This window comes from Mycteria americana, chromosome 3 (assembly GCF_035582795.1).
Source record: "Mycteria americana isolate JAX WOST 10 ecotype Jacksonville Zoo and Gardens chromosome 3, USCA_MyAme_1.0, whole genome shotgun sequence".
In the NCBI taxonomy this organism is placed as follows: domain Eukaryota; kingdom Metazoa; phylum Chordata; class Aves; order Ciconiiformes; family Ciconiidae; genus Mycteria; species Mycteria americana.
The window spans coordinates 11,547,111-11,562,934 of record NC_134367.1 but is presented as its reverse complement, the minus strand read 5'-3'; the positions used below and the strand labels follow the sequence as shown (position 1 = coordinate 11,562,934).

General features: G+C 46.5%; 1 protein-coding gene across 2 annotated transcripts in view; it reads right to left on the bottom strand.

Moving 5' to 3' along the window:
- The window catches only part of LOC142408003 (uncharacterized), a 32,238-nt gene extending 16,636 nt beyond the window's left edge, over window positions 1-15,602 (bottom strand). The window contains exons 1-5 of one of the 2 annotated variants that reach the window (XM_075497865.1): window positions 15,072-15,602; window positions 4,778-4,837; window positions 3,686-3,776; window positions 2,151-2,219; window positions 77-292 (exon numbers count right to left, since the gene is read on the bottom strand). In XM_075497865.1, coding sequence (XP_075353980.1) covers window positions 77-292; window positions 2,151-2,219; window positions 3,686-3,776; window positions 4,778-4,837; window positions 15,072-15,389 — 754 coding nt within the window. In that variant the 5' untranslated portion in view covers window positions 15,390-15,602. The remainder of the gene's footprint in view (window positions 1-76; window positions 293-2,150; window positions 2,220-3,685; window positions 3,777-4,777; window positions 4,838-15,071) is intronic. The other variant, XM_075497866.1, reaches the window with a different exon arrangement.
- Window positions 15,603-15,824: the final 222 nt, after the last annotated feature.

Sequence of the window (15,824 nt, the reverse complement as noted above, 5' to 3'; positions counted from 1 at the left end):
TCAGTGGGGCTGTACTCTGCTGGACGCAGTAATTCATGAAGCTTTCCCTCTGCAACGCTTGAACATCGACACTCACCGACGTTGGAGAAAACATCCTCTTCTGACCGGGAGAGCACCGATTCTTCCCGTATGGCTCCTGAGGCCTTCAGCGCGGTCCCACACTCTGCCTTGGCAATGAGAGCACCTTTTCCACCGCCACTGGTGTCCTCTGTGACTGGCCACACTGCTCCCTTCTCATCCCAGTCAAAGGCTGGCTCAACCGCTGAGCTACCCAGGGATGCTCTGCTGGGGTCTTCTCAGGAATAAACATTATCACAGGGTCATCATTATTTTTAATTACAATGAAGAGTTTGTACAGGGGAAACAACAGAGCAAATCCTGATCTAAACCCATCAGATGTAATGGCTATACTCCTGAAATTATTTACAGATACAATGACAGTAAAGCAGAGCCCCTGGGATGTGACACTGAGGCAGCAAATGTGAAGGCCATGTGAGAAGGAAGGCACCACACAGTCCAGCAATGAGTCCCACAGGAGATGACGCTGCACCGCAGAGGCCTTGGGCATCCCTCCCTGACTGCAAGGGTGGCTCAAGGCCTCCAGAATCCAGCTGGGGACCCAGAGCAGTAAAGGGAGAGAAAGAGGACAGCAGGACCTCCAAGGAAAAAGAAAGTAAACCTCTTGGATGGTGGTAGTTCAAGGCTGCTAGAGAAATCAATGCCAGGCATATGTATATTATAAATAATGGTAATAATTTCCAACATCTTTTGTTCCAAAGGACTCCCAAAGCACTTTAGGACTCCATTTTCCTGCGACTCTGGTGGGGAGGGGAACACTGCTGGCATCAACCCCACCTTCACACACCTTAATGCTGCTGCTGCTGCTTCTTCCCTGCTAGGAAACAGCAATCAGCACTTGGCAGGGTTAGGGCTTCTTCCTGGAAGAGCACATTTCACTGCTCTGTAAATATCCATACTAAACAGGACCACCATGATCACCTGGTTGAGCCTCCTGCACAACCCAGGCTCTAGGACTGCAACAAGGACTTCTGGTGCTTGAACTGCGACTTAGTCTGCTGAGCTCCCTTGCCCTGGGCCAGCAAAGCTCTTAACGCCTGCATAGGCTTAGTGTTAAACCATGCGTGGTTAACCTTCTGCACGTGCAGCTGGCACCACCCATGCCAACAGGCCAACTTACGTGAATAAAGCCAAATGTGGACCCATCTACTTTGCTGGAGAGCAAGTAGAGACCTCAACGCCTTAAACCCTTAGAGACTGTCATGCAGATATTTAACTCTTGATTTGTAGAATCCAAATGATAGAGAAAGTGGTCCCAAAATGTCTGTATATTTTTAGATTAAAATTTGTTGCTCAATTACCCCGATCTTCAATTTTAGTAGAGCATCTGACAGCACTTTAAGATAGTCTTATTGCAGACAGTACACAAACACCCACATTCATCCAGCTGTCTCCCAATCCCAAACTTCCATCTTAGCTTCTAAATTACTCTAATATATTAAACCTACAGATTCATCTATTATATTAATAATTTTATCACAGATAATTAAACCATTTCCAAATGCCTTAATTCCATGACCTGCTTTCATACAGCGGTTATAGTAACATAATTAGTAGAAATGTATTTAGGCATAAGTGCATGGCAGACACTTTGAAATCCCCAGAGGAAACATGTGCAGTGAGCACAAAGCATTGTTTCATTTTATCTCATTAAGATAAGAGTATATCCGCGCTTTGTAGCTGTTTACTCTGGGCAGGCCTGGATTAAAGAACCTGTTTGGAGCTGAGCAAATTACACAGGTTTTTATACATCCATTATCAGAAAACTTCTGTCAAGTCATGCAAAAATAACTAATCCACATTACACCAACCCTTTAGCAGATCTCAGATCTAATACACATTTGCTTTCAAAGTCCTATGGGTAATATTATGTGTTTTAATGAAAGCCTGGAGTAAAAGGCAAGCTCCCAAGTAAGAGCTCCCAAAGCTGTCTTTTCCTAAGTAAATAGCCTAAGTAAGTGCAAAGACTTTGCTGCCGAATGACAAACAGAGCAGACAGAAAGATGCTGGGAAGTGAGAAGGAGTGACAAGCCCAGGCAGATCAGGTGTGTAAACTGAGCCTGTGCATTTACCTTTTTGTTTCAGCCTTTCCTTCCTTAAGTGTCTCTTTTCTCGGCTGCTGATCTTGGTCTGCCAAACTCCTACAACACAGAGCACAGTTCATTTTTAAGCTAACGAGAAACTTCCTTTACTGCCTTTATTGCTTAGCACCAAGGTAACCAGCTGTCTGATAGTTTCTGATGCTGGCTGTAAAAGTGGCATCAGGGCAAGTGCTGCCCCGGTCTTGTGCAGCATCTCCCCTGCGTGCAGCGTTTGCTGTCTCTGCAGAAGCGCGTTACATAAGAAATCCCCATCACAAACCTGTCTGTCATGTGTCCTGACTCATGTAACTGCACATATTCTTCTGTCCTTTGTGTCAGCCTGATGTGACACCCCTTTCCCTCGGGGCAGATGTCACAACAAAGCATTAACCGCCTTGTACATCAGACAGCGGAGGGAAGTTCATGAAAATCTTAACTGTCAAACAAGGCTTCAATTTATGGGCTTTCTCTACCCCTGAACATACCCTAAGACTTGTTCTGCGATGTGGAGACCCTCTGCCACACAGCTGATTTCCACACGCAGTCATTCACACCAGTGGGGCCATGTTCTGCCTCCATCCATGCTCTCCATGACCCAAGAAGTCAGGGGAGGGACTGGCACAAACGGTTAATAAAGAAAAAAACAGTCCACAGATTTCACTCGAGGTAGACATCTTCTTTCCCTGAACCATCTCTGAATAATGCGTGAAACAGTTCAGCTGGCTCATCCATTCAAAAAACTAAACATCTGTTTGAAGAAAGCCTCCGCTGTTTCCCGTTCTCCTCCGGCAGCCTTGCAGGCACTCTGCTCCTGACACAAGGGCCCACAGGGAGGACTCCGGTCCAACAGCAGCAAGGGCTTCTCTTGCTCTCACCACCACACTAATCACATTATAATCTTTTAAGCCCAGAAAAGCTTAGAATTTGTTGTTTTCAGTATGACCCACGGTGGGAGGAGGCAGAGAGGGGCTCATGGGATGGAATGTATTTTCCAATTAAATTCTAGCTGCCTGAGCCTTGCTAGCCTCTGCCAGATTTCTCTGCAGATTTGCTTGCAACCAAAGATCTTGGCTCTGTTCAGGGGTGTGCTAGAAATTGGCTGTCTATTACCCCAGTGCCTTTACCAGCCTCAATCATGGGCATAACAAAACACTGCCCGAGAAGACCACAGCTTCAGCTGTGTATCAGCACGGCAGAGGCCACAGGATTAGAGTGAGAGCATGAAGACAGGACCGCGCTACCCAGTGGACCTCTGGCCACTTCAGAGATGGTTCCTCATCTGCAGATCTGCCATCCCTGTGAATGCAGTAAGGACCTGAGAAGTCTGGCAGGAAAGCACGTGGTCCCTGTCCACGTAGTTATATATAGTAAGGAGCAGATGAAGGAAATAGCTCTCAAACTGGCAATTTTCCCCAGTAACGCAGAACACTAGAATAATAGAGAAGACCTCCCTTTTGAAATATTTCATGCCATGTTATTATTCGGTAATATAAATCAGATAACAGAAGAACCACATCTTTTGCTACCTTCCTCCTCTTGCAGTTTGTCTTTTTCCACAGAAAGCAGATCTTTTGGCACCTCCTTGTCTGAGCACTGGGCTTTCCTCTTCTTCTTAGGCTACAGTATACAGGAAATACATGGCAGAAAGATAAACAGGTGTTTGTTACATTTCATCATGAAGAAAAAAAGAGCCAGGGCAATAGTTTTGAAATGGAGACCACATGGTGGTACTCAGAGAGAGCAGTAGGTCACTGGAGTCTTTAAGTGGGTGCAAAAGTCTTCCTGAGCAGATTTTATTGCAAACTCCAAACCAATGAATGCTATAGCTTTTGGCCTACAAAATTTGACTTATCTGCTAGGTTAGAACACTCACATTTTAATTCAGGCACCTGCTCTATAGTAAGATTTGCATTCATCATTCCCAAGTCCTAATTTTCTTCCTATAAAGGAGGAAAACCTAAAATTATTTACCCCCTTTACAATCAGCAATTCTGAAATCAAGAGTTAGGACCCTGCCTATGCTTAACCAAAAAAACCCCCATGGAACAGCCTATTATTAATGAAGGTATCTGTAGTTTACACTAATCTGAAAGGGCACAGCAGTGGCCGAGGCCATTTTCATATGGCTTGATGAAACAGTAGAGCTAACCTTAAGCCTTCAATTTTGAGTGTTCTAGTTTTAACACAGCGGTTCTTGACTTTTCCAAGGTGGGATAGCCCTGCCAGGAACACACTTCCCTGCCCAGGCTGGGGGGCTGCTCCTCACTTGTAAAGCACGGACACTTTCCTCCACACCAGTGCAAGTGCTCAGTGCCCAAGATAAAACCCTTGCCCAGACCCAAGGAAACGTCCCGTGTCAGAGCTGGAACTGAAATACAGGAGATCCCAGCTCCCACTTCTGGGCTTGGACCATGAGACCGTCCCACTTGTGGTGGCAGTGACAAGCACCACAGCGTGACTGCCAGAGAGTTACTGGGTCTTATGTTCCTAAGTAATCTTTTAAGTGCTTCAACAACAGGAACAAATTATCTTTAAAAAGAACTACCAAAAAGGGGAACATTCTTAAAACAAGTGTCTCTTGAAAGACAATATATAAACTCTAAAACTCTTTCTGGTACCTTGAGGAGCTTTTTCTCTCTGACGTTGACTGATGTTATAAGCTGGCCATTCACTGGAACCTAGAAGATGGACAATAAAAAATGCATTATGGAATATCTATGTGCATGTGTGTGTACATGTAAACATACATATGAATTTAATTATTTCAATACCTTCCTATAATACATATGATGGGCTGAAAGACACAGCTAAATAACCTCCAGTACAAATCTGGGCTAGAATTTGTGGCTTTGTTCCAATTTGAGTTAATTTATTCCAAATTAATTAGTGTTAGCTAAGCCTTTATGAATGTAAGTCCAGAAACTCCACGTAGATTTATTCCAAAGCAGACATATTTGTGGTTTATCCTAAGATTTGTCTAGGATGAAAGTTGTTTTTCAAATAGGGTAAGCCTGTCTTAAAAAAGCAGCATAGACAGGAGAAGGCTTATTTTAATTCTTGCTTACTGGTTGACGTGGACCTTATGTTTCCCCTCAAGTCTATCTGACCAACTAAAAGAATAGCTTTTGTCCTACCTAGATCCTGTAAAGTAAACCATGGAAGTTTAAGGACTTTTCAAATTACAGTTTGATTAATGTCTCGGTTGTCTCAGAATTCACTAGCAATGGCCAACCTCCAGCTACAGGGGTGGGAGGGTGTAAATCTGCAGCTAAGACAACAAGGGCTGTGCCAGCAAGGGCCACTGCACGCTACACAGAGGCAGCAGCATCCAAGAGAAGGCAGACCCCCCTTCTACAGGTGCCTCTGTTTCCCCCTGACATGCAGAGGAGCATGTTGCTGAATGTATGGCACGCTTCTCCCTTGCTCAGGTTGCCCTCCTCGTGCAATGCAACCCCCATCAGCGCTGCCCAGGTTTCCTTCAGTCCCACCAGACCTGTTGGGCTGCTGAGCTGAACCCACAGCTCAGAGCAGGGAGCCTGACCCAGGCTGTCACCACAATCCCTGATCCATCCTCCACCTCTGCCTGGGGCAAGGGGCGGACAGGGAGCCCCGAAGCCTGGCAGGCGAAGGCGATGCCTGGCAGGCGAAGGCGGCCCTGCAGGGAGTAAAACGCCTGGCTGCAGCCCAGAGCTGTCCCCTCGGCATCAGGAGACAGCGGGCACCCTCTCACACACCGGTGATGAAGGGAATTCAGGTGCCCATAGTCCTCTTGGGGAAGGGAAGACTGCTGATGTTTTTCACCATCTGCTCCTCCTCCCCACCCTCACAAGCCATCTCTGTCCCCGAGACACTGTGGCAGAGTTTAACCGCACGCACGCTGGAAGATGAAACCTGCTCTGATTCAGCTGCAGAGGAGCGGTACCCGCTCTGTGCCGTCACAGATGCCGTTAGCAGGGTGAAGAATAACCAGTGCAATTAATGAAAAAGATAGAAATCAGCACACTCCGCAAAACACTGTACGGTAAATCAGGAAAGCTAAAAAAAGATTTTTTTTTTTTTTTTTAAAAAGGCTCACTGGGTGGCCACATTCCTTTAGGCAATGGGGACACCACCCCAGATGTGAGAGGCAAAGACTCAGAGCCACCTTGCGACAGGCGAGATTACAGCTCTCACACAGACACACAGGGACATAAGGAAACTCTTCTCCACAGAGCAACAAGTTTTTGTGTGTTATCCCAAAGGCACTCCGAAATGTCGTCAGGACTTGAAGCAGCTGCTTCTGCGAGATGAACCAGAGTTATTTCCTAGATAGCACAAGAATAATCTCTGCTCACGTTTGCAATGACTAGTTACCAGCAAATAAAATCCTGTGGGTGATTGCCCATGCCTGTCCCCAGCAAACCCAGCGGGGCTGCAGTCCTTCAGCCTGTTAATGCTTAGTTCTTTGGTATTTTGAAGACATTTTAGAGCTGTTTTTCACAAGTCTCAGAAAGGTCTGATTTGACATGCACGTTAAAGACAGCACAACAGGTACCTGCACACTGGCAAATGCTTCGCCCTTGGAGGTGCTTGCTTGGAAACCCGGACCAGTTACAAACTCATGGTGTACAAGGGTGTAGCATGGACCCAGCAGGTTGGTGTTCAACCGACCCCCTAACATTATTTGGAGGAGGAGCCCCAAAATTGCGGACTTTGCAACATACCACTCTCTGAACACACAGACAACACTGATTCTGGGTCTTCCAGTAAAATACCACAGTGACAGGAGCCAAAATATCTGCCTAATTACATCAGTAATTCCACCAGCTTCAAATTATAAGCTTAAACCAAGTGGTCCACATCTCTTTCGTCTCCCTTAGCTGTCATTTGGTATGTTTACAATTATATTCTTCTGAACATTCACTAGCAAAATAATGACTTCTGTGTTAAAACCCAGTAACGTTTTGTAATAGTTAGCAAAGCCATCTTTGGTTTTTCCCACAGGCAGTCATCTCTCTTCTGAGACTCTCAGGTTCATTTACTAGAGGCACTCCATAAACCTCACCACAAACCAGACCATTTTCCATATCCTGCTCTGCTCAAGCAAAAAATCCCGCTATGCCTGCAGAAGGGAGGGAAGCAGCCTCTCACATAGGATGGGAGACATAAAATACGAAGTCAGGGGAATCTTGGTGAAAATTTGAACCACTTAGGGAAGATCTTGAGCTTACATGATTCTTTTTTTCTCAGCATATGCTTCTGTCCAATTAAATGTGTGAAAATACAAATAGATCATGTCTTAGTGAACAAGAAATCCTATGCAATATAAAATGTTGGGGGGGGGGGGGGGGGGGCAGTTTTCCACTATGTGACACAGGACTTCAGGAAAACTGCATTTTATAGCATAAGTACATGAAGGGATAACTGGGGGAAGCCATACAACATGTAAGCGCATATTCCTTTCCAGCCTCAACACAGCCTGGTGATTTCCCAGTTCTCATAATGAGATCTTCAGCGTTCTCTCAAGGCTTTGCAAATGGACCTCCCAAATTAAGCCACTTTCAGCAAGACTGCCACCATCGGCAACAGAAACGGCAGCACCAACTTGTGAAGCAAGGAGGAGGATGCTTTTTTGCCTTCTTTCAGACACACACAGAGGATAAGAGACATCCTACCTCCTGTTGGCCTCTCTTTACATCAAGATGCTTCTGCAAGCATGAGGGACTACATGCAGAGAGACGAGGAGGTGTCAAGATTAGGGACATGCAACTGTCTTCCTCCCCCAGGCTGCCAGAAGCGAGCGCAGCCCGAGGCTGTACAGAGCCCTCACAGAGGCAGGGAAAACTCCAGAGGGAAATGTTGAGTGCAACAGAGAATTAGGGAAGATGCAAACCATATTGGCTCTGACAGACTCATCTCAGCTGGGGGAGGATCACATTCCTGGACTTTCTCTCCATATAAATGACAGCAAGCGAGAAGCTGGAAAAACTGCAGCACTTTGTTTTAATGCTTTGCCAATCTGACTGCTGTATACTTTTACCAGAGGAGCACAACATTTCCTACTTAAGTGATATTTCATCTGCTAGGTAAACATCCCTCTCTCTCCCCGTCACTGACTAAGAGGTTAAAAATATACTGTTGACAGTCATTTACTATATCCCAGGGGTCTTTATGCTGACTGACCGGCTATTCAGCCCTAAATACCCACCTGGGACTCCTGAACCTTGCTGCATCCTTCCTAATGAGCAGTTGAGTGCAAGAAAAATACCAAACCTGACCACTGACTGATGACCACCAAATAGCCCACCACTCCGGTGACGCTCTTCTTTCACACCTGAAGTATCTGTCCCTTCTCCACCATCCTTCAGTAACAGCAGCAACTCCCTTGCTTTCATCACCAAGTATTTTTACCGAGTTCAACTTCCTTTCAGTGGAAAGGTCGTATTCTAGCCTGACCTTTTGTATTAAATCCTGCCTTTATCCAGCCCCTTTTTCAGGCAGTAACCGGCTGTATGGCTGAGGAACCCCACCCTACCCTGTTCTTCCCTTTCGATGCCTTTAGGATATGGAATTAGTCATGCCTCTTTATCATGCTGTTTGGCCATTCTGAAAAGGAAAAAGGAATTTTCATGATTTTATGGCACTTAACATAATAGACTCATTAAAGAGAAATGAATCTTGTCAGGGTAATTTTTTTCGTAATGAAAAATGTAGGTTTGTACAGGGAGAACACATCTAAACCCGACACATTAAGTCACTGTATAAAGTCATCAGTGCAATTCCAAATACATTAAATATATGCAGAGAAACTGAATGCAGACTTCTAGTGGAATCAGACTGAGCATATTAATTTCTACTCACATTCTGTGCAACAATAGAAAGATTATTTTTAGTTCATGGCCATTTCGTTCATGACCCAGCGGAACAGGATTTCCCCCCCACCCCCTGCCTTTTTTTCCTTTTTATGTAACCTAAGGTTATATTTCTGATGATTGCTCTGAAACCTTTATTCTCTTGAGCTAGTGTTTAATTTATTTTATGCTGTTAATATAGTTCTACGTAAAGTCACAAAGAAAGAAGGCAAAGTGATAGGTCTTCAAATGTTAAAAAATACTGGGTTTAATCATCAATATATAAACTGAGTATTCGAAGCCATAAAACTGTACCCACGACACTTACCTTTATGCATTTCAGTAGTTTCCTAAGACTAGTCATTTTTACAAAACCAAACACCTTGGTAAGCCTCTATCAGGTCAGGAAGTCTGCTTTCAAATCTCAGTGCCACCAACTGGTTACAAGATTAATTAAAAATTATGTGAACATTAGCTTCAGGTTCACTAACTGCCCTTTGCCCCACTTGGGGAAGGTGCTTATAACTGCCTTCCTTAACAAGGCAAGCAAAGGTTTCCCCAGTAGAGGGATACTAGGACAAATAAACTCAGCGTATGAAACCCAAGGGGAGCTATTATACGCTTCACACATTGGAAATCAGGGAATTCGTTTAAGACCATGAATAAAGATTCAGAAAATTGTTTTCAGCTACCACTTTCAGAAAACTCCAATTAAGTGGGTTGGACACTGGAAATGAAAGGAAGCAAAAACTACCCCATTCTGGCGGGGGGTCTGTGAACACAAAACCATTTCCAGATTTAAGAAATACTTCAATTAAATTGTTTCCTAGTGCTCATTTCCAGTGCAAAACCTAAATTTTTTTTCTCCCTGTGTTACACCACAAGATAAATGTGGTGGACTTAGGCCAAAAGGCTACACTGGTACAGCAAAAGCAACACCAACATGCACTAAATTAAAAAATAAAAGAAAATTAAAAAAAAAAAAAAAGAAAAAAGAGACAAGAACAAAAAGAAAAGGACTTTCTAACCAGGGATCTAAAGAACCTCCCTGACCCATGCTGTGTTACTACTGAACAAGATATCGCTGCACTCTTCAGCTTTCTCAGGAGACCTTCAACAAGCTGAAAACTGAGCAGAAAGTCTTCATTTCTCTCAGCATCCTCTGGAAGATCTGGTCTTTGCTCCCTACACTATGCACTATGAGTCAGACGTCTGCAATACCGCTTGCAGTCCACTGTTTGCTCTCGGTTCTTCTCTCCTGTGCACAGGAGCACAGGCTCAGCCACAGGGTAAGCAAACCAGAGTGCTGCTGCGGCCAGCCAACGGCTTGTATTGCTCCATCAGCAGACAGTGAGCAAGCTGCATGACAAACACATTGGGAAATAAAGCAGCACACTGAGTTTCATTAATTCTGAATCAGATTTTCATAAATGGAAGCAGACATCCTGGCCAGTCTGGCTTTGCCACGTGGTCCTGTGCCGATGATGGGCTTCTGCCTGGGAGACTTATTTCCCAAACCAATGGGAACCAGGTGAATGGGAAAGGACAAGCTTGCATTTGTCAGAGGAGAAAGGATGGGGTTTAGGTAGAGCAAGAGTCCACCAGAGAGACAAGAAGGCACCAGCTTCAAAGAAAATTACTCATTCAGTCCTAATAGCTAGAGAAAGGATAACACAATGGCAGTTTCCGCTAAGGTGACAATGGGAAGCCACAAAAACATACTGCGTTTGTTAGCAAAGGAAACTGAAAGGCTCTTCATGCATGGCAGAAGAACGTAAAGGAATTTCTTTGGGGCATGCCCGCTCACAACACTGCACACACGTACACTCCTGCAAAGGAGAGGGAAAAAAGAGCAGGATCTTGGTTTGTCATCAATATTGTAAATATTGATCACCTTATTATTAATAGCTATTATCAATATTCATTAATACAAAGTTTTCCCTGACAAAATCACTTCAGACAAATGTGTTCCCAGTAGGAAAGAAGAGTCTGTTGGAAGGGAAAATTGCATGGGAAACACACACAATGATTAGACAGAATTATATGGGAAATACGCACTGGGAATACGTGACATTTTTCCTTTCGTTTAAGGCGCCTGGCAGAGGAAAGAGGTGGTGCTCCCATCAAATGGATGCTCTGAGAGCCTCGTGGGAAAGGATCTGGGCCATCAGCACAGAAAACCTGTTCCTCTGCACATATTCCCAGGGATGAAGTTGCCCGTAGGAACCCCTTGAGCACTAACAGGTAACAAATACAGGCTGATGACCAGTAGCGGGAGCCAGAACTGCAGTTGTTGCCATTCATATCCGAAGGCAATTCCAAGAGAAACATTAGAGAAGCAGCCCTAAGATGCTGCTGCCTATGTTAAATATCCTCCCGCCGGCCAGCCTTCCCAGGATAGACGAGAGGCCATAAATACAGGGAGCTGACAGTTACCTGCCTCAGCTCAGCTGCTCTTATCATCTGACGAGACGTCTGGGGAAAGACAGAAGAGTTTCCCTCGCGTGAGTGGATTAAAACCACTGTTGCAAGGAGTGATGAAGAAATCGGTTTCGTGGGATTTGCTATTCTAATTAATTAGAGCAGCATTACAACAAGGGATCAAGGCTCCATTTTAAGGAGGCAATTACCAAACTCCAACGCCTTCCAGGATACTTATGAAATCAATTCTCATCCAAGACAGCTCTATGAAAATAATTGTGCAACTGCGTTGCATTGGCATGAAGAGTACCGTATAGCCTGAAAAGGTAGGAGAAAAGGTCTATCTGCATACCTCTGGAGCTGAGGGGATTGATCTTTAGTTCTGGTGCTGTTAAGCCATCCCTGCAAGAGGCAAAAAGTATCTCCAGTTTATAAACACACTTCTGAAAAGCAGAAAGCTTTCTTTTGGGATGTATCAGATCATACATATTTTTATAAGTTGCCTAAGGAAGATGGTATCACTGCATTTGTGCAAAAAGCTCTTCTTTTGAAATGACCAATTTGCAGAACAACCCAAAAACTTTGAATAAACACAAACCCCAAAACTCAACAGCAACGTTGTTCAGATCAGTTGGCTTCCAGCAAGTCTTGTCAGCAATTTCCTAAAAGACTCTTTATTAGGGAAAAGGCTATCCTGAAAAAGACTAAACACCCTCCGGCATCATTTCTAGAGATTTTGTTGTGTGACAACAGCCAGAATGTAACTTGTTAAGTGTGCACATAATGAGATCACATTCAAAATGTCCTTGTATGATTGTGTTGAGGCCATGCATCCATTTGAATGAAGTTTATTCAACAGACTTATTTCACATGGGCTGTGAAAGCAGTTCAGACTGGGTCTTACAGTGCACAGCCTGCTCTGAGACTAGTAATCACTCCATCCTGTTACTCTGCTATACGCAAAGTTAACAAGAAGTGAGATGAAAGGCTTTAAAGCCGCCTGCCAGCACCACTGGCACTGGGAGAGACTAACATAGTCGTGCACCGTTGCATTTCAGTGACTTGGACCTGGGAAGGATTTGGATGGAGGTGGCTGGGAGGGCTGGGCTGTGGCTGGGAGCTGCAGGCTGGGAAGGAGCCCCACAGAGAGCTGAGGGTACGCTGCACCCTCCAGCGAAGGCACCCTGGACGGGCGCTGGCTGCCTATTGCTATGGGGGATAGGGGCGCACAGGGGAAAGAGGATCAGTCCTACATCAGAGGAACTGCAGCCCTGTAAGAGCAGATTCCCCAGGAAGGCAGTCTCACAGCCCACCCATGGGGCAGAGGCTGGGAATCACTGGCAAACACGCATTCCCAAACTGAAAAAATAATTAACCACCTAGTTTCTTTTAATTAAGATCTGGACTTATCCACCACTCCGGGATATGCAGATGTTTGGCTGCTGGGATGTATCAACACACCTGAGCACTGGAGGCGATTCGTCTCTTGGCTTCATACCTCAGCAGGCAGCAGAGAGGGGCTCCCATCCTGTAATACCTGCGCACTGCAGCTTATGGCATTGGCCATGTCTACGGATGGAAGACTTTGTTATTAATAACATCTCTGATGCTGCCTTGGTAGAGATTTTCATAGGCAAATTTTGGCATATTAAAGGTGTTCTGCTGTTCTGGCATCCTTGCATCAGCTCAGTGCCAAAGCAGCATGCAGTGTTTTACACTTACGTAAGGAGATAAAGTTTTTGCCTCAAGGATATGATGTTCCAAAGGCAGAGATAACGTGATGGGAAAATGACAAGGAGCAGTAGAGAAGGGGGGTAGGGAAAAGAAAACAAGAGACAAATAGAGAAGAGAAAGGACAGAGTACTGGCGTGGGAGGACAAGCCTGATTTTTTCATTTCAGCATGTAAGAGGCTTTCCCCGGGTTATCTTTCCTTAGGACCTTTTAAGTTATTTTTCTTGATCATGCTCTTCTCATCCTCTACCTCCTTAGGACCATATTTTGCCTCCTCTGCACTTACAGAATAATCAGTGGGTCTCATTTAGAGGATGATGCTACTCTCTGTAAATGCAACTGCTAGGGTCTGGCCCCTAAAGAGTAGGAATCAGCTCAGTGCTGCAAAAGATGAGATTAATGATAGAAACTGCAGTTGCCTGTAAACAAATTTATCCCTTCAGTTTCTCTCTTCCCCTTCTTCTTTGGTTTCTGTTATTCAGGCCTGTGAGGTACAGCATCTCTGACCGGAAAATATCCATTTGAATCAATGTCTTCAGCTTGAACTAATAACCCCACCACCGTCACAGCACCAGGCCTGTCTCTGACAACAAGGTGGGTGTCCACCCCTTTCTGTCCTGCACTGCCTCCAATAATTGGTCGGTCTGCAAAATTTTAAGTCATTCTGTAGCCAAGTCAAGTATCGATGATTATAAAGCTATAATAAAATTGTTACTGAAATCCCTCTTCATCCCTTGACAGAAGCAGTTCTCTTAGGATTGCTTTTTGATTTAATTGCTCTTTACTAATTCAGGGATACTTATGCTGTCGGGCCAACATTCTGTTCTCACTGATGACAGACAAAATACCCTAAAATGGAATAGCATATTAAAATACAACTATAATACAAATAAAAGTTAAAACTTCCATGACAAAGTAACAGAACCCTGAAAACTAGTGTTATGATGGAAAGCCTGACACATTTGTATTCATGAAGAAAAAAACCCACTTATTTCATAGCCTGCCTAAAAAAACCTCTGCAAATTATTTTTGGTTTGTGTTTCTCAGAATTAAGACCTAGGAGATATCAGTGACAGACAAAAATGTTCAGAAATGCTTGATGTATTAATTTTAAATACATACTTACTTATGTTCAGTATGTTCTCCTGAGAGCTTTACTTTCCATACCGCAATACCTTGGTGAAATTGTTTTCTGTAATTTATACTGGGATTTTCTGCTACAGACAGCTTACAGCAAGTCCAAGCGACACAACCATGACAATATCATACGGAAACTTCATCACAGTGCATCATATCAAGCTCACCACATATATTCAACAAGGTGGCCATGGTCATCAGCTCACAGCTACTATCATGTATTAAGGCAGTAATAACAAAGCTTTGATTCAGAGTAAATATATGTTATTAGCACATTGTATTAACACCATACCAGAGATACTATACGTGGGTCCTCCTTCTTAGCATGATGGACATTAACTGGAGCTTTCGCAATTCCCTGCAAACAGGATCAAGCCCATATGGAGTTATGGTGTTAGACAAAGTGGCGGAAGAAAGCCCAATACCAGCGATCCCAGGCCAGGAGCTCTAGCAACCTGCTGCCTTGCACTGTAAGCTCGGAGAGGGGCTTGATGCCCCCACAGGGCTCAGAGAGGAACGCTGAGCCCCCGAACCCCTAAACCACCCAGAGAGAGGTTTGGGACGCAGCATCTCTAGGCAGGACAGGCTGCCCGGGCGTGCGGGAGGGGACGGGTGGCTGTGGCCGCTGGGCTGGGAGCAGGGGGTGCACCCCGGGCTGCCCGGCGGGGCTGCAGAGCGCAGGACAGGCGGGAGGAACGGATGCTGGGGAGGAGAGGGGGAAGGCTGCTCGTCCCGGGAGCCCCCCGTGCCGGGGGCGGGCAGGGAGCGAACCCCCCCCCCGCCGCCCATTACCTGCGCCGTGCGCCTTTGTTCCTCCGGCTGCCGCGCCGGCAGCGCCCCGGCCGCCCGGCCGCCGGCTCCCGCGGGGCCATCCTCATCCTCCTCATCCTCCTCCTCTTCCTCCTCCTCCTCCTTCTGCGCCTCCCCGGCGGGGCGGCGGCGGGGCCCCGGCGCGGCCCAGCCGCGTCGCAGCCCCCGCAGGACCAGCAGCGCCGCCGCCCCCAGCACCAGCGCCGGCCAGAGGAGGGCCAGCAGCCGCCCCGGCAGCCCCGGGGCCGCCGGCAGCAGCTCCCCCGCGCCCAGCGCCAGCCGCACCGCCGGCCCCAGCATGGCCGCCCCCGGGGCCGCCGCTCCCCGCCGGGGCGGGGGGATGCTCCCCTCCGCTCCGCTCCCCTCCGCTCCCCTGCGCACGGAAAGTTGGTGCCGAGCCGCGCTCGCTGCCGCAGCCAGGAGCGGGCACCAGCGCGGCTGCGAGCCGTGCCGGGCGGGGGGACCGGCTGGTCGCGGCGGAGGATGGGGGGGGGGGGGGCGCGGACACGTCTCTGCTCACGGGAGTCTCGTTGCAAAGGGTTTGGCCGTGAGGTTGCGCGGGGCGGGGGGGACGTGGGAGCCCGGGCGCTGGCGCTCGCCGCGTGGGGGGCTCTTCCGTGGGTGGAGGAGGGAGTTAATGCGCCGAGTGAATCTTTTCTATGGAAGAATGAAAGTGGTAAATTCAAGGCGAATGCGATGCGGTTCCAAGCAGCGGAGCTGCGGGCGCCGGCATTA